The 17,365-nt window shown below is 53.8% G+C and overlaps 6 protein-coding genes across 6 annotated transcripts; all 6 read left to right on the top strand.

Annotated features, from left to right (window-relative positions):
- The first annotated feature begins 85 nt into the window (after positions 1 to 85).
- dbp5 (ATP-dependent RNA helicase DBP5) lies at positions 86 to 2,392 on the top strand. Its single transcript, XM_024837106.1, has 6 exons — positions 86 to 460; positions 538 to 706; positions 764 to 1,261; positions 1,312 to 1,549; positions 1,600 to 1,800; positions 1,857 to 2,392. Exons 1-6 carry the CDS (start codon positions 328 to 330, stop codon positions 2,127 to 2,129), a joined length of 1,512 nt encoding a protein of 503 aa, XP_024693711.1. The 5' UTR covers positions 86 to 327; the 3' UTR covers positions 2,130 to 2,392.
- A 156-nt stretch (positions 2,393 to 2,548) lies between these two features.
- P168DRAFT_304181 (aldolase) lies at positions 2,549 to 5,799 on the top strand (the record flags this gene model as incomplete). The annotated part of the gene is made up of 4 exons (XM_024838824.1): positions 2,549 to 3,036; positions 3,098 to 4,054; positions 4,120 to 4,401; positions 4,747 to 5,799. Exons 1-4 carry the CDS (start codon positions 2,929 to 2,931, stop codon positions 5,797 to 5,799), a joined length of 2,400 nt encoding a protein of 799 aa, XP_024693710.1. The 5' UTR covers positions 2,549 to 2,928.
- An 896-nt stretch (positions 5,800 to 6,695) lies between these two features.
- Positions 6,696 to 8,304, top strand: P168DRAFT_318145 (putative beta-fructofuranosidase; the record flags this gene model as incomplete). Its single annotated transcript, XM_024840178.1, has 2 exons — positions 6,696 to 6,864; positions 6,929 to 8,304. 2 exons carry the CDS (start codon positions 6,696 to 6,698, stop codon positions 8,302 to 8,304), a joined length of 1,545 nt encoding a protein of 514 aa, XP_024693709.1.
- Positions 8,305 to 8,707: 403 nt separating this feature from the next.
- On the top strand, positions 8,708 to 9,280 carry P168DRAFT_145688 (uncharacterized protein). The gene has a single exon (XM_024832772.1). The coding sequence runs from the start codon at positions 8,922 to 8,924 to the stop codon at positions 9,231 to 9,233; it is 312 nt and encodes a 103-aa protein (XP_024693708.1). The 5' UTR covers positions 8,708 to 8,921; the 3' UTR covers positions 9,234 to 9,280.
- Positions 9,281 to 9,505: 225 nt separating this feature from the next.
- Positions 9,506 to 12,586, top strand: P168DRAFT_296779 (HLH transcription factor; the record flags this gene model as incomplete). Its single annotated transcript, XM_024838133.1, has 2 exons — positions 9,506 to 12,433; positions 12,467 to 12,586. The coding sequence occupies 2 exons, from the start codon at positions 9,506 to 9,508 to the stop codon at positions 12,584 to 12,586; spliced, it is 3,048 nt and encodes a 1,015-aa protein (XP_024693707.1).
- Positions 12,587 to 14,408: 1,822 nt separating this feature from the next.
- On the top strand, positions 14,409 to 16,561 carry P168DRAFT_235332 (ferric reductase family protein; the record flags this gene model as incomplete). Its single annotated transcript, XM_024833463.1, has 6 exons — positions 14,409 to 15,027; positions 15,091 to 15,152; positions 15,203 to 15,388; positions 15,449 to 15,848; positions 15,914 to 16,075; positions 16,146 to 16,561. The coding sequence occupies 6 exons, from the start codon at positions 14,409 to 14,411 to the stop codon at positions 16,559 to 16,561; spliced, it is 1,845 nt and encodes a 614-aa protein (XP_024693706.1).
- Between the last annotated feature and the right edge of the window lie 804 nt (positions 16,562 to 17,365).

Genomic DNA, 17,365 nt, shown 5'->3' with positions numbered 1-17,365 from the left:
GCCCCTAAACAGCGTGGGCGGTCAGTCTTTGCCTGGTTTTTCCATCGTCATCTTTGATTATCCTATTCACCTTCTACTTCCCTCTCCACTATCTGTTAATTCCCAGGTCGCTTCTTCTGAAGAGTGGCATATTCGAGTGCTCTTTATTGGGCTAGATTTATTTTCAATTGCTTACTTTCGTATCCTCCTACCTCCTTACGGAAACCCCGCTGCAGCTGCGAGAGATTGGTTACCCCGCGTCGTCTCCTCCTATCTTGACGCCCTCTTACGCCTTCAATCCTCTACCAATCATAACGCCACGCCTTTTCCCGCGTCAACCCTTCTACGATGGCATCGGAGCAAGCATCGGAGGCTCCTGCGGCAGGCTCTCTTGCCGACCGCATCTCCAAGCCCGAGGAAACCCAGCCTGAAGCCCAGCCTGAAACCAAGCCTGAAGCTCAACCCGAAGCCCGGCCCGCAGGTACGAACGTCCGGTCATGGATCGATTGCGCCTTCGATCCCTTTCGCATCGCAAATCGCTAATCGTCCAACAAACAGACAATGCTGAGAAGTCCGGCGAGGCCGACCAGACCGATGGCGCCCCTGCCGAACTCGGCGGGTCTGACCTGCAGGAACCGGACTATACGGTCGAAGTCAAACTGAGCGATCTCCAGGCGGATCCCAACAACCCTCTCTTTTCCGTTAAGAACTTCGAGGACCTTGGAATGTGAGTCACCTACGAGGCTCCCACTCAACAGCCATCTGACGTAACCGCGATGAACAGCGACCCTCGCATCCTGAAGGGACTGTCGGCGATGAACTTCCGCAAGCCTTCGAAGATCCAAGAACGTGCCCTGCCGCTGCTCCTGAGCAACCCCCCCAAGAACCTGGTCGGCCAGTCGCAGTCTGGTACCGGAAAGACCGCTGCATTCGTTCTGAATATCCTTAGCCGCTTGGACCTTACTTCGGAGAAAGCGCAAAAGACACCCCAGGCTCTGATCTTGGCCCCGACTCGCGAACTGGCGCGCCAGATCGTCGGGGTCATCCAGGTCATGGGACAATTCCTCGAAAACCTCATTATCGGCACCGCGGTGCCTGCGGACAGTGATAGCCGCCCGCGGAAGCTTGAGTGCTCCGTTGTCGTCGGTACCCCCGGGACCGTCATGGATATGATTAAGAAGCGCATCATGGTGGCCAGCGGGCTGAAGGTTCTAGTGCTGGATGAGGCCGATAACATGCTCGACCAGCAGGGCTTGGGCGACCAGTGTATTCGTGTCAAGGGGTAAGTTGCGTCCATCTTCGTGTGGGGATTGGTAGACTAAGCGCCTCTAGCCTCTTACCACGCACCATCCAAGTCGTCCTCTTCTCCGCCACATTCCCCGAGCACGTCCACCAATACGCCTCGAAATTCGCCCCTGACGCGAACGAGATCACGCTCCAGCACGAAGAACTCACAGTCGAGGGCATCAAACAGCTGTACCTCGACTGCTCCGACGATGAGGACAAATATCGCAACCTTGTCCAGCTTTACGGGTTGCTTACCGTCGGCTCTTCGATCATTTTCGTCAAGGTTTGATCCCTAACCCCACCCACGTATGTCGTGTTTCTGACCCGTATCAGACTCGTGCGTCTGCGCAAGAAATCGAGAAGCGCATGGTCGCCGAAGGCCACACCGTTGCCTCCTTGACCGGTGGTATCGAGGGTTCGCAGCGTGACGCTGTCATCGATCAGTTCCGAGCCGGCCAAGCCAAGGTGCTCATTACGACAAACGTGCTGGCCCGAGGAATTGACGTGTCCACGGTCTCCATGGTCATCAACTACGTAAGACTCCATCCAACGACTCGACACGGAAGTCAACCTAACACTTCTCTCTACAGGACATCCCCGAGATCCATCAACCCGGACGCCGTGAACGCCAGGCCGACTTCCAGACCTACCTCCACCGTATCGGCCGTACCGGACGTTTCGGCCGTGTGGGTGTTTCCATCTCCTTCGTCTCCAGCCGCGACGAATGGAACATGCTCAACCAGATCCAACAATATTTCAACACCACCATCCAGCGCATCGACACCAAAGACTGGGACGAGGTGGAAGACATCATCAAGAAGACCATCAAAACGACCCGGGCCCAGGGAACCTTCGGGCGATAAGATAGATCATTCCGACCGAATCGCATCATGTGGAGCGTGCATGTGTATTGTTCTCAACGATTGGAATCCCTCCCACCGGGGGGTGGGGCTTGGGAGGGGAAGACGCAGAGTTTCGCGACGACGATCCAGTTTTTTTTACGCATGAAGACTTTATGAGATTTCACTTTTTCGACAAAAAGTCACTCGAGATACTTATTGTTAGATACCAGTTTCAATGTACTTGCCTTAGTCAGATCCACCTGGGTAGCTGAGGTAGCTGGGCTGAGCTGTCAGTGCCAAGTCTAGACACGCATTCAATTATTGGTGCGTCCCATGAATCCTATTACGGAGACTCGGGAGATGGGACGGATTACCTCATAGGCAAGCTGTGTGTACCTGGGGGTGAAATGGTTTCTCCACTTTAACAAAGGATGAATGGATCCGTAATCGTATAGCTATGAGGATATGAATTGCCACACTGAGTGTGATGATCGTATCGACTTGTGCCTTATTCTATCACCTATCTCCAGTAGACTCCCAGACAAAGCCCAACTGATAGGGAGGACCACAGTTGACGGTGAGAATGAATGGCTCTGGTTGACCGCGCCCGCCTCACCTCCCTTGGGCACGATTGCTGCCATGAGGTCACATGCAGCTGCTGTCACTGCAGTATTATTACCTTTGTGCCCCGCCGCCTCTATTTCCTCGCTTTGTACGGAGTATATTCTCGTCTTGATCCCTTCTTTCTTTCATATTTCATTTTCGATACTACTACTATTGTTGAGTCGGTACTCGGGCTTACTAGCTTTCTATCGTCAAAATGGTGGAGAAAGATACCCCGACCGATGGTAGTATGGCGGAGGCCCCGACTGCTGCGGTTCAATCTCCCGCTGCTTCGTCTGCGTCGCGGTATAGCAAGCATATTGTGGTGAGTTCTATTTGAGGGGTGGTTTGGATAATAGCATAATAACACGGTGCCAATGTGATAGTTAACGACTTACCCCGGACAAAGCGGCATCGACCCCGTTCCACTCACCTGGGGCGCCAAAGATGCCCAAGCGAGGGGCCCCGTCATCGTCTCCCGCAGCAATGCCCTCCTGAAGCGGCGCAATGCGATGGGCGCCCACGGCGGCAGCTACAGTATCTACAATGCGCTCGCCATCGCCGCCGGCGACCTGGAGCCTGATTTCCGCCCGGACTTCCGCAACAGCGAGCCGACCTTTAACTTTGCCTGGCAGCCGGCTTGGGCGGACAAGACGAAGATCGTGGCGATGGATCCCTATGGGCATGATGTTGTCAATCAGTTCCGGGAGCAGCTCGATGCCGGGTGGGATATCAGGCCGACGATGGCTGTGACAAGGGCGAATATGAAGCTGGCGGAGATAGGTGAAGCGGTGCGGGAGGGGAAGCTCGACGTTGATGGGACGATCGTGGTGAACTCTGGTGGGGATGTGCGTGTCACGAAGGTGGCTGTTGAGCCGGTGTGGTATCTTCCTGGTGTGGCGGATCGGTTTGGCGTCGATGAGGGGACACTGCGGCGGACGCTGTTTGAGCATACTGGGGGCAGTTATCCGGAGCTGATCACCCGGCCTGATCTCAAGGTGTTTCTTCCGCCGATCGGTGGCCTAACGGTGTACATCTTTGGGCCGCCGGAGCGCGTGTCGGACGAAAATGTCAAGCTGGCGGTGCGGATCCATGACGAGTGCAATGGCAGCGATGTCTTTCAGTCGGATATCTGCACGTGTCGGCCGTATTTGGCGTTTGGGATCCGCGAGGCTATTCGCGAAGCGCAGAATGGAGGGAGCGGCGTTGTGATCTACTTCCGGAAGGAGGGGCGCGCCTTGGGCGAGGTGATCAAGTACCTGGTGTACAACGCTCGCAAGCGCGGCGGCGACACTGCAGACAAGTACTTCACGCGGACGGAGAATATTGCGGGCGTGAGAGATGTATAGTCCCACTTCAGCTCCCTTTCGGCTGTGATTATAGGATTTTTGACCGCTGACCCTCACAGATGCGCTTCCAAGCGCTGATGCCCGACATCCTGCACTGGTTGGGCATCAAGAAGATCGACCGCATGCTGTCCATGTCCAACATGAAGCACGACGCCATTGTGCAGTCTGGGATTCCCATCATCGAACGCGTGCCTATCCCGGAAGATATGATCCCAGACGACTCGCGGGTCGAAATCGACGCGAAGATCAACGCGGGCTACTTCACCACCGGCCGCCAGTACACGACTGAGGAGCTGGCGGAGGTGCGTGGACGGGGTTGGGAGAAATGGGAGGATATCACGGTATGTGCTTCTCTCGAGCTGTAGACGTGTGCTAATACTGTGCAGCATTGACGACCTTATGGAGGTTGGCTGGTTCGGGTGGTGCTGGGTGCTCTGTGTTACAGGTTAGCTTTAGTGATAGCAATGCACAGTCTCAAGTGATGACCATATCTATTTGATATTAGAATGATTACCTCGGGTTCTCAGTCCGAAATCCCCAATCGGGGCACGTCCGATGCGCAAGACCCTTTTCGGTCCAGCGTCCCGAGCGGCTTCTTTTCCTTCGTTGTTGCCCCGCCCTGCCCGAACTATATAATGTGTATGCTGCTGTAAAAGAAGAAACATTATAAGCCTTTCTCTACTAAGGTTCATTTATCATACATACCCAATACCTTTATCCAACCAACGGCGCAAAAAACCCCCAAAGACAGAACCATGGGCTCCGAAGCAACCCCCATCCCCCGCATCCCCCAACCAGGCGTCTGGTGCCCCGCAGTAACCTTCTTCGACCCCAAAACCGACACTCTCGACCTCCCCTCTCAAAAGAAATACTTCGCCTACCTCTCCAAAACCGGCCTCACCGGCCTCGTCATCCACGGCACCAACTCCGAAGCCTTCCTCCTCACCCGCGAAGAACGCACCCAAGTCATAGCCGCCGCCCGCGATGCAGTCGGCCCCAACTTCCCCCTCATGGCCGGCGCCGGCGCCCACTCCACCAAGCAGACGCTCGAACTCGCCGCAGACGCCGCTGCAGCGGGCGCAAACTACCTCCTCATCCTGCCCCCCGCTTACTTCGGCAAGGCGACTACCCCGGCTGTCGTGAAGCGTTTCTTTGCAGAAGTAGCAGCCAAATCCCCCCTCCCTGTTGTATTGTACAACTTCCCGGGCGTGTGCAACGGGGTAGACATGGACTCGGAGATTATAACCGCCATCGTGCAAGAGGACAAAGCCCGCCGCGGCGACGGCCTATCTAACGTCGTCGGCGTCAAGCTAACGTGCGGCTCCGTCGGCAAAATCACCCGTCTAGCTGCTACGTTCGACCGGAGCGAATTCGCCGTGTACGGCGGCCAGTCGGACTTTTTGGTCGGCGGGCTCGCGGCCGGCTCGGCGGGCTGCATTGCCGCGTTTGCGAATGTCTTCCCGCGCACCGCGGCGCGTGTGTTTGCGCTATATGAGGAGGGCAGGGTTAAGGAGGCGCTTGAGTTGCAGAGGAAGGCAGCGCTGGCGGAGAGCCCGATTAAGAGTGGGATTGCGTCGACGAAGTATGCGGCTGCTGTTTATGTGGGGCCGTTGGCGGGGATTGAGGGTGCGGAGGAGAAGTTGAGGCCGCGGGCCCCGTATGAGGAGCCGACGGAGGGGGTTAAGAAGGGGGTGAGGGCGGGGATGGATGCGTTGTTTGGGGTGGAGAAGGAGTTGTAGATACTGTTAGCGGGGCAGTCTTTTTGAATCAGTAATACACATCTTTATACCCCCAGTGTTCTTTTCGTTCCTTTTTTTCCATAGGATTCTAGTCTACTCGATGAGTAGGGGGTTTGGTTGTATCGCTCTGGAAATGCGTCGGGGGGGTGATGTATATTGCGTCGTCATCTATCGAAGTATTAAGTAGTATCACTTGGTGTTTTCCATTATCTATGGTGAGGGTGGATGCAAGTACCTTGTCCACCTGACTGAAAAGTAGGGTTGAGTATTCTACTGCATCTGGATATTAGGATCTATCTTCTGACCGTGGTTTACTTTTTATAAAGTTAATCAATATTGCCAAGGATTCGCTGTTTCATTTGTCCCTTCGTTGAGGGTAGAATTATACTTATTATATATATCCGCATGCTACTCTATGTATTCATATATATATATGTAAACACAACAAATTAGCTTTTACCTACTAAATACCTGGATCATCTAGCATGAAACCAGTTCAATTCTAGTATAGTTAATGTCCTACTTCTAAGATATCCAATTAAATATATTCAATTATGAATATAGGTACTCCATATCGACTGTATTCGGCAAACGGCCGAGATAACACTGGGATCTCCGCAAGCGTATACTTTCTTCTCCACACGCGGAGAAATACCCGAAGAACCACCGAGAGTTAGAACCAACCCCGGTCGCGGGGTTTTCAGATCGCGACATCGTGGAGAAAATTCTACACGGGGTAGAAAGTTTATCTCTGCTGCTGAGATTTGTGGGGGTGTTTGTTGGCTTTCCGATGGTGGTTCCGGGTTTGCGAGCAAGTCAAGTATATATACCTTCCCCATGGATCGCTTTCCTGGATAACCAAGGAAGGTATACGTCCCAAAAACTGCATATTCAAAATGCGAATTTCGCCGTGGATTATGTGTTTCGTGGCAGCCGCCCAGGCAGCGGATTATACAGGGCCATTACGGCCTCAAGTGCACTTCTCCCCCCCTGTCAACTTCATGAACGACCCCAATGGCCTGTTCTACGATGACCGCAGCGGAACATACCACTTGTACTACCAGTGTACGTATACTACCACTGCTATATTACGCGCACATATATTATGCGCACAAGCTGACACCCACAGACAATCCCTCCGAGCCAGTCGCCGGAAACCAACACTGGGGTCATGCCACGAGCCCAGACCTGTACCATTGGACTAACCAGCCCATCGCCATCTCTCCCTCAGAGTCTGACGAGTATATATTTTCCGGCTCGGCTGTGGTCGACGCTGATAACACGTCGGGGTTCTTCCCAGACCAGGAGGATGGCGTTGTGGCTATCTACACTGTTGACGCCCCTGACAAGGAGACTCAGCATATCGCCTATTCCACGGATGGAGGATACACGTTTACTAAGTATGCGGATAACCCTGTTATCGATAGCACGTCGAAGGACTTTCGAGACCCCCAGGTGACATGGCATCATGGCACGCAGCGATGGGTTATGGTTATCGCGTATGCGGCGGACCGGGTCATTGGGTTTTACACCTCGTCGAATCTGAGAGAATGGGAACATGCTTCGAATTTCACGCAGGCTGGCCTGCCGGGGGTGGAATTCGAGTGTCCGAATCTGGTCGAATTCCCCGTTAACCAAGCTCTCGCGCACAAGGGAAAGAAACATGTGCTATTCATCTCAGTCAACCCCGGGGCACCACTGGGCGGGTCAGGCACATTCTACGTGGTGGGCGACTTCAACGGCACCCATTTCGAGTCCGAGACGCCGCACGCGCCGCTGTACGATTTCGCGAAGGATAACTACGCCGCGCAGTGGTTTTCGGGCATCCCCGCTGGACAACCCCCCGTGTCGATTGGCTGGGCGAGCAACTGGGATTATACGGAGGAGGTTCCGACGGGAAAGAGAGAGGGCTGGAGGAGTGCTGCGACGTTGCCGAGGACGCACACGCTGACCCAGGTCGACGGGTCCTGGGTCGTGACCCATAGCCCTGCTGATGGTCTCGCCCCTGTGAGAGGGGCCCAGCTCGGGAGTTGGGATCTACAATCTGGGGATAATGGCACGACAGTAGACTTCTCCCATGTTTCGTCGAAGGCTGTCTACTTGGAGGTGGCGATCGAGGAAATCAACCCCCTGAGCCCGGTCGGAGAGGTCGTTTTCAGGATTAGTTCCTCGACGTCGGGGGAATCCCTCGATGGAGGACTGCGCTTGAACCAGAACCGCTTCTGGATCAGTCGTGCTGGGACGCATCTCTTTACCAGCCAGGATAACGGGAACTATACGTCTGAGTTTCATACGGCCGTGTCTGTCGAGACGAGTTCATTCCGCTTCTCCGCGGTTGTCGATCACTCTGTTTTCGAGGTCTTCGTGGAGGATGGGAGCCGCAGTGGGACCATGTCGTTCTTTCCGACCTCACCGCTAGATATACTGGATGTTTCTGCGAGGGGACTGGAGGCCGGGAGTCGGGTGAGTGTGGATGTGTGGGGACTGCGAGGAGTGTGGGAGTAGATCAGCCTGATGGCTACGGAGTATGTGCCGTGAACCCTCAGGATGCAGTCTAGAATTTCCCCCCAGGATTCACCATACCTGGTCGAGGCCAGATCTGCTTCCCAAGATAGAAAGGTCAGCATTGTTTCAGCAGCGAGTGTTGTGATGTCATCCTGCCTGAGGGGGGCCAGGCGTATCGATACAGCATGACAGCCATCCCGTACAGTTTCACGTGAGAATACGACCGCCCATTGGATACTCAGACCCATATATTACCGCCCTGGAACTACAATACCACTAGTCGGCTTGCCGGAAGCACCGCATCCCGCGATCATGCCACGCCAAGACTGGAACCTGAGGTTTCCATCTGCCAGGTCTTTCTTGTCAACCTAGAAATCGATTATACAGGGTGGGCTGATTGATTGCCCGGTTTGTCGGTCTTCTCCTGTTCACCATGTTGCTCTCTCGCTGTTTCAAACACATATCATCAACCCTGTCATGATCGTTCATTGGATACTCCATCTCAGGCGCTGTGCAAGAGTATAACCTGTTCCTATCAAATCATTCTATCCATCAATCAATTGATCAATCAACTGTGGGTTCCTCCCGTCCCCATCCCATGTGAACCAGCGCGAACCATGGCGCCTTGTTCCTGGCCGCGTACTCAACCTTTAGCCCAACGGTGTGATAAGACCTTTTGGATTTGGAGGGGCGGAAAAACATCAGCTATGCCGGACTCCAACTGTCTTCTTCTTACTTTACTACACTACTTTTTGTTCATTCTAATGGTTGTTGATGATAGACAATCGCCTCAATTCTTCTCGCCACCCCAGAAACATCATCCAGTAGTCGCTGGCGGCTCGCCATACGCCCCATTCGTCTCCACAGTTGGACTTAGGCGTGTTAGCGCGTATGGGTTCTGGCTGATCTTCAACTGCATTGGAACTTAAACCCGCACATTACCGGGTCCCGACTTGCTTTTCCACGTCAGGTATGCATCTCTCGCATCTGATAAACATCGTCAACCTCAATCCATCATCAACATCAACACCAATACCCATCTTGGCTTCGCCTTCTACAGGACCTGTGATTGATTTTGCTAGACACGATCGCTCCGGACCGAATCACCGTCTTCTTGTTTGGAGTTGACCTCGACATCGCACAACATCGTTTCGACTGATGGTCCAGACCTACGTCGTTGGATAGTATGGCTGCGCCCGACATGGGTAGCGACTTCCAGCTATTCTCCCCCCTCCAGGGGTCGGGTAGGAGAAAGTCGCAATCGGACACCGCAGGCTTTCCCCAATCCACCGCCGACGACACCGTCCAAGATTGGACTCAGTGGATGAGATGGGACGACCCAGGAACTCAGGAAGTCAAGGTCCCGCCCACCAAATCGCCCCTAGACCTCCCCTTCACCCCGCAAAGTAACAACGACTGCCCCGCCCCCCCAAATTTCGATATCTTTGCATCCGCAGAGTTCTCTCCAGATCTATCGCTGGATTTCACAAATCCGCCGTTCGACGCCCTGCTGGGACGTGATCAGGGGGCTGGTCCCCCAGAGACGACCCTCAATGACGGAACCAGGATCCCGTCCACGATCGGTTCGCCCCTACTGTCAGAAGGTGCAACTCGTAAACGCAAGACCGGGAGCGACGATGACGGATCGACCGTGAGCGGCGTGCTACCGAATGGCAAAAAGATGCCAGCCAAAAAGCGAGCCCACAATGTCATCGAGAAGAGATACCGCGCCAATTTGAATGACAAGATTTCCGAGCTGAGAGACAGCGTCCCCAGTTTGCGGGCGTCGAAAGGTAGTGGAGCGTTGGTGGATGACGACGACGGAGACGGAGTCACACCAGCAAACAAATTAAATAAGGCCTCGATTCTGTCCAAAGCCACCGAGTACATCCGACACCTGGAGATTCGCAACAGGCGGTTGGAAGAGGAAAATGTCGCCCTGAAAAATCGACTCCGCCAGGTCGACAAGGCCAACGACCAGAGCATGACGTCTGCGGCCTCTGTATCATCCCCGAGCAACTGTACGGTATCGACCGAGTCGGGTGCCAGCTCGTCCCCAAGCGTTTTCTCCCACGCCGAAGACTCGCCCCGCGAGCATTCTCCAAGTGCTTCTTCGCACCCGCCCGAAGGAATGATGAAAGTTCCCGACGCTTTCAAGCGAATGCGTGCGGAGGCCCCTGCTGATAATGCATTTTCTCAATCATACATCCAATACCCCAGCTCCAGGACCAATAGCACACAGAGCGGTGGCGGTCGTCGACGGTCCCACTATCCCAACAAGTACATGCTTGGGGCGCTCGCTGGGCTGATGGTCGTCGAGGGCATGAGTTCCCAGAAAGAAACGGACTCGACGGCGAAGGGCCTGTTCGCCCTCCCTATGAACTGGCTTTACAACATGCAGCCACCCTCGCTGGCGTATTGGGAAGCCGTGGTCCGAACGTCCTGGCATTCGTGGCATGTCCGAGCGATCGCCCATTTCCTCCTTCTCGCCGTGCTGGTCGTTGGGAGTGCGTTTGTCGTTTTTGTGTATCTGTTCAACTCAGGCCCAGATGCCTCGCCGTTGACGTCGTCCAAGCCAGAGACGACCCGGCTGTCTTCGACCAACTTCCGACGACAGGCGTGGCTGACGAGTATCCAGCAAGTGGGGGTTCCTCGCCACCGCTTCTTCCACGAATGGTATGTCGTGACGTCGAGATGTTTTGAATACGTCCTCCGGTGCCTGATGGGGTGGAATCTCTACTCATGGGCGACCGGGGTCACCGAGGAGGACGAGAGGGGCCGGGTCAAGACGTGGGACATCGCCATCGATGCGCAGCTGGCCGGTGGTGATGCCGAGGTCAGTAAGAGCCGATTGGTTCTGACCATCTTCGCCGCTGGAACCTTGCCCCGGAGTCCCATGCGGATGATGCTGAAAGCGTTGCATTGTCGAATCTTGATGTGGCGGGTCGGGGACCCAGGTTCCTGGACCTTCCACATATCCAATGACGTGGCTCGCAGCCTCGCACGGTATCAGTGGGACCTGGCCCGCCGGATGAACGATGTGCTTCCCGGTGACCACCCCGATGCCCTGCCGGGTTATCTAGCCGCCCTGTTGAAGATAGACAGCGAGGAGGTCATGACCGACAGCATAATCGAGCGGGCGGCCAACCTTACCTGGAACCGACCCACCCAGGAAGGAATCGATGACGACGAGGCGTTGTTGGACGTGGTGGAAGAAGACCCCGCTATCCAGTCCTCTCTGGATGCCCTGGCTGCCTGGTGGTCCAGTCATCTGTTGCAGCGCGCTCTATTGAACTACTTCGAGGCTAGCTCGGGTGGGCCTGAGGCCAAGGAAAGCCGCGATCGGTTCAAGAACAAGATCAAACTCGCCCTTGAGGTGGCACCGCAGCCGTCCGCCGCCCATACGCGGGCTCTTGCCATGATGGCCGTGTTCTTCGAGCAGCATCGCGTAGCCAACATCGGCGCTGTCCTGGCAGCTTTGCCCAAGGACAACAGAAAAAACATCCACAACACGTCATCGAACTTCCTCGACTCGTCACTTCCCGTGTCTGTGCGGGAGGAGATCTCCATTGCCGTCCGCTGCGCGATGATCGCCGCCATCTTCACCGCCCGAACCACTGGTGATACCTCCCTGCCGTCCTCGTTTACCATGCAAAGGGCGGTTTCTAGATTCAACCGCCTGCCCCTGGATCCCGTCGAGCTAACCTTGCTTGGATTCGGTGCGGTCTACCACCTCCTCCACGTGCTCGGCTCCGACACGGATTATCTTTCCTCCTCCGAATCGTCAGGGTCTACCACCTCGTCTAGGATCTCCACCCCGTTGTCGTCCGAGGCTAGCTCTGGCGACGAAGCCGTGACCGGGGTGCTACCTCGTTCACACGAATCTTGCCAAGCCATCCCCCACCTCGGCCGCGTGGCATCTGAACTTATGTACTGGGCTCGTAACGCATATAACCCGGCCTTCTACGGGTTCACACCCAAGCTCGTGAAGATCATTGAGACCGAATGCACGGAGCTGTGTGTCAGCGCGGGAGTTGACGTTGCTAGCTATATGTGTATCCAAAACACGCGAACGAAGAGCAAGCGGAGCAGGGACAAGAAGAAAAGAAAGGCCACTCGACGCGCCAAAGTCCGCGTGGCAGAAAAGGAAAATGCGATGCAGGGCCATTCCCACCGTCGCTCCAGCTTAGGATACTCCGCTAGCGATGACACTGGCTATGGGAGTCTCGGCACTGAAGACCCTACAATAAGCCCGAAGGTGGTAGGTGGTATCGCCTCATAGAGATCTCTTCCTATCGCGGTGAAATTTCTTCACATTCCATACATTATATCAGAGACGGTCTAGACTCGCTATCCATGGAGGACTAATAATTTGCTCGGGGGCGAGGGCGGGATAGTTATGGGGAATCGTTGTCTTCCTATCCTGGTGTGCTGTTATCTTAGGCGTTCAGGCTGGTGGTGTTGCCCAGATTTGTATCTTCCCTCCAATTTTATGAATGAGGTCTTGATAGTTTCTTCACGTTGGAATCTCGTATTGTCTTGCTCGTTGTCACATTTAAATCATGCCTAAAACTGCGCCCTTGAATCTGGTCCTTGAGTTGCTTACTGAGCAAGGTGGTATCACAACTGACAGGAACAGCAGCCTTTGTTTGAGCCTCTCCCAATTCATGAACAATGCTCCACGTTGACTACTGCATGCAGCGACCATTCCGGCCGCAGGGTCTAGACCACGGCGCAAACACCCATGGCCTTCTTGTTTCAATTCAATCTGATCTTCTTCCTGTTCTACTGTGCCACTATTCTCACCTGCGCCTCGTGGCTGGTGTGGACTCGGACGTCCCCGGGACACCACCCAGCCCCATGGCAGTGTTTCACCGTTTCTGGAAGGTACTGCGGATATGCCAGAGGTCTGACGTCTGTAATTGACCTTCGGCAGTTACGCAGAATACAAAAAAACCAGATAGTCCATTGTCTCAGATGAACCAGGCATCTAAAAAACTTTATCACGTCGACGTTGCACTGGCCCTTGACATTTGACATCTTACTCCCCATTGTGACGATATCGATCGCTCGGCATCTCCGACACGTTCATATGCCGTCTCCCACTGGCTTTCGCAAGCCCTGTGGAGCCTCATTTTGGCAACACGCTCAATTAGGCAAACGGTTCAGCAACTGGTTCCTACTGAGGGGCGAGTGATCCGGGTTTCTTTGCTCTTGGTATGCTGTATCTGGCGTGGGTGAATAGGCTGATTGATAATGCTCTCTCTGCGAGGAGAAATCGGCCGCCTGGCTGATATCGTATGACGAGAATCTCCAATTTTCTGCGAATTGATATATATATCCTCTGTTCAAACGTCACTGTGAAACAAGAGTGAAGCCCACAAGATCAAGGTTGTCTGCGGGTGACTGCTGTGGGGCGAAGAAGCATTCCTACCGACCGAGCAGCTCCGGATGGGAGGCAAAAGGGTTGTTATGCCGTTTCCGGCGATACTTTCTTTTGTTGTACCCCGGTGTCCTCAGTCGGCGTTTGCCTGGGTGGGTTAACAACGTCAAATAATGGCTATGGGTCGAAAGGCTATCCGAGAGTTGCACTCGATTGTATCATGAACCTGGGGGGTTCCAGACAGACGAGATGTGGATAGCCGTGGTGCCGTCTGGAAGGCCCTGTGAAACGCTGTCTGGGTGCACGCTTACATTCTTCACTCTGCCACCACATTCCTGTTGGTTGCAGCCGATCTCTTGGCTCCGCTCTCATCACAAGGAACAGCGGGAAAAACCTAACATGAAGCCGGCCCAGTCCAATTCCCGTAAATGAGAAGTGACAGCCTGTGTCGGGCTGCTAGAAGGATGGATGACGGCATCGTCCAAGTCTGTCAAAAGGCAGACCCGCAGCCCTACCAGCTTCTTTGCCCTGCATCATATACTCGACAAAACCATCAACTATCGTGGCCCGACGCCTGCACGACGATATACTGGGGGATTTTTCGGTCGACTTACTGAGCTATTGTCGCTGAACGGAGAGATCTGATGTGCAGCAGCCTGCTGATTCTCGTTCGACCTCCCTGTCGCATGCGGAGTTCGACGCACTTCTCAGCTTCAAGAAAATGGGAGTCGATCTTCTGCCATCGGGGCAGGTACACACTAAAGCCGACCACCCTCCGGTGAACCCAGCTCTGGGCGTCCCGCTCTACTGCCTCTGCGGAGTCCTCGTGCTATTCTGTATCGGCCGCGCCTGCATACAATATCACCAACGATGCCGACTGAAAGAGGCCCTGCAGAAGAACGACCAAGCGCGATTCGTCCGGCCCAACCCACTGGTCGCCAGCCTCAAGAAGCATGTCTTCTACGCACCGCTGCTGTCCACGCGCCACGGCCGCGAATTTCGACTGCTGGGCCGGTTTCACATGGGCGCTCTACCGCTGCGACTTGAGACGGCTTTGTTGGCGGGATACGTAGCGTTGAACCTCATATTCTTCATCGCTCTCATCGACTGGTGGCAGATCTACAAGGAGAAGATGTTCCAGCTTAAATATGCGGCGGGCCATCTGGCTGTCATAAACTCCCCAGCGCTGGTGCTGACCGCCGGCCGGAACAATCCTCTAATCTGGCTGCTGGGGGTGCCGTTCGATACGTTCAACTTGTTGCACCGGTGGGTTGGACGGGTCATGATCGTCGGCGCAATTGTACATATGAGTTGCGTGGTGGCGGGGGAAGCCAAAGAAAGTGAGTTTTCCTTCTCCATTCTTATATGTTCTCATATTTCGCGCTTGCATACTGACGAGACAGTGACCATGGCTGAGGTCACGCATATGTTGTGGTCCAAACCATTCTACATATGTGGATTGATTGTAAGTGACACGCTGCTGTTGGATATGCCCATTTCTCACAGTCAGACAAGGCTCTTATATCGTTTGTCGTGATCTTCTTCCAATCGCTGTCTCCGGTACGCCACGCCTGGTACGAGGCGTTCCTGCATTTCCACATCATATTAGCGATCTTGGCGTTCGTGGCGTTGTGGTATCACCTGCAGAATCTGGCCATGCAGAAGGTCCTGCTGGTGACGTTGATCTTATGGGGGTTAGATGTGAGCTCCTCTAGCATCTCTCTTCTCACGACTAGATTTGAAACGTACTGACGAAAACAGAGAGCCGGACGATTCGGCATCGTCATCTGGCGCAATTTCAGCAAACGCCGGACCACGGCAACTGTGGAGCTTCTTCCTGGCGACGTTGCCCGCGTTGACGTGGTCATGGCGCGCTCGTGGACTTTCCGAGCTGGCCAGTACATGTATCTCTACATCCCGTCGCTGGGACTATGGACGTCCCATCCGTTTTCAGTAGCATGGACTTCGTCCGAGCCGGTGAGCACTGACGAAAAGCGCACTTCCGGAGACTCGTTCAGTGTGTTATTGGACCCACCGGAGCGGACGACCATGTCTTTCTTGATCAAGCGACGTGAGGGATTTACGAATAAGTTGCTTGGGAAGGTTAACAAAGCGGAAGAGGGCCGGTTTAGCGCTACTGCGCTGGCTGAGGGGCCTTTCGGTATGACTTCCCTATCTGTACCTGGAAAAACTACGAACGAACCCCAGCACTGACTTGAATGCTAGGCGGACTGCATTCCCTCTCCTCGTATGGAACTGTTCTACTCATAGCAGGCGGCATCGGAATCACGCACCCAATGTCATATATACACGAGTTCATCAACGGCATCGCAGCGCGAGCTATCGCCGTCCGGCGCGTGAGCCTAGTCTGGGTTGTGCGAAGTCCAGGTATCCTTGCAATCCCCTCCTATACCCCATACAACAATCAGCCCCAGAGCCCTAACTAACAGCAAAACAGAACATCTAACCTGGATACAACCCTGGATGACCTTCCTCCTCAACCACCCCGTAATCCAAGTCCCCACCGACCAAAAAGAGCACTCCTACTTCGAATTCCTCGACCTCGACTTCACCCTCTCCATCCACATCTTCCTCACCACGAAAGACGCCTCCTCCTCCCTCGACGACGAAAAAGACAACACATCCGACACAAGTCCCTGGGCGCAAGCCGTCCCGCCCACAGTGCCGCTCACCATCACACTGGGAAAGCCTTGTTTCGGCGAGATCGTGGAGGATGAGACGGCGCAGCAGGTCGGCGCGATGGCCGTTAGTGTTTGTGGGCCTGGTGGGATGGGTGATGATGTGCGGAGGACGGTGAGGAGTAAGCAGGGGCAGTCGACGGTGGATTTGTATGAGGAGACGTTTTCGTGGTAGATTTTTTAAACCTCCTTCTTTGCTTCCTTCCTTCCTCCTTCTCCTTTCCTTTCTTTCTTTCCTTTTTTGCCCTTTGAGTAGGTGTTGTTGTTATATGAATGGTGTTGTATGTACAGTTTGCTCGCTGATACCATAGCTCTTGCTATCTCATGTTTATCTATTATTTATATCAGAAAGTCAGTTAGATGAATTGCATTAGTTACTGCTATCCTATGTCTTCCTCACCTTTCTATCTATCTAGAGAGATCCAAAAACAGGGGAAATTCTCTTTATTCGTAGTACAAAAAGTTGAACTCATCCCACTCGGTAGACGGTACGAAACTCCAACAAAAAAACACAGAAATATATAAAATTAAACCAAGATACACACACAATGAAATGGTGGATGGCAGTTCGAAAAGGGGACAGATTAATAAGAAAAGTATAGAAAGAAAATAACGATCGAGATCTGAGACATTCCATTCCATTTCTGCTGGCGTAAGTACCTGCCTATTGGTGACATTTACTAGCTAGAATTACTACCTATTTAGGTAGGAGGCATCTACGTGGATGCTCATGCGGCAAGGACGGATCATGCGTGCCTGCCTTTTTTTTTTGCTATTTTTAATTTGAATCTTTTTCTTCAGCCTGAATGAATATGGTGTTTCTTGCGTATGGATATCGTCATATGCTGTCTGGGGAGTCATGTGGGGGAGTTCTGGGAGGCATGGAATGTAGAATGAGTTATGATATACTGTAGACTTCTAATAAGAAGATCGTCATATCTGCTGTGTCTATCAAGGTGGAGTAGGCATGAAATAGAAA

Source organism: Aspergillus campestris, assembly GCF_002847485.1.
Source record: "Aspergillus campestris IBT 28561 chromosome Unknown P168scaffold_5, whole genome shotgun sequence".
Taxonomy (NCBI): Eukaryota; Fungi; Ascomycota; class Eurotiomycetes; order Eurotiales; family Aspergillaceae; genus Aspergillus; species Aspergillus campestris.
The sequence above is the reverse complement of the archived record's forward strand: the minus strand, read 5'-3'. Positions and strand labels throughout refer to the sequence as shown.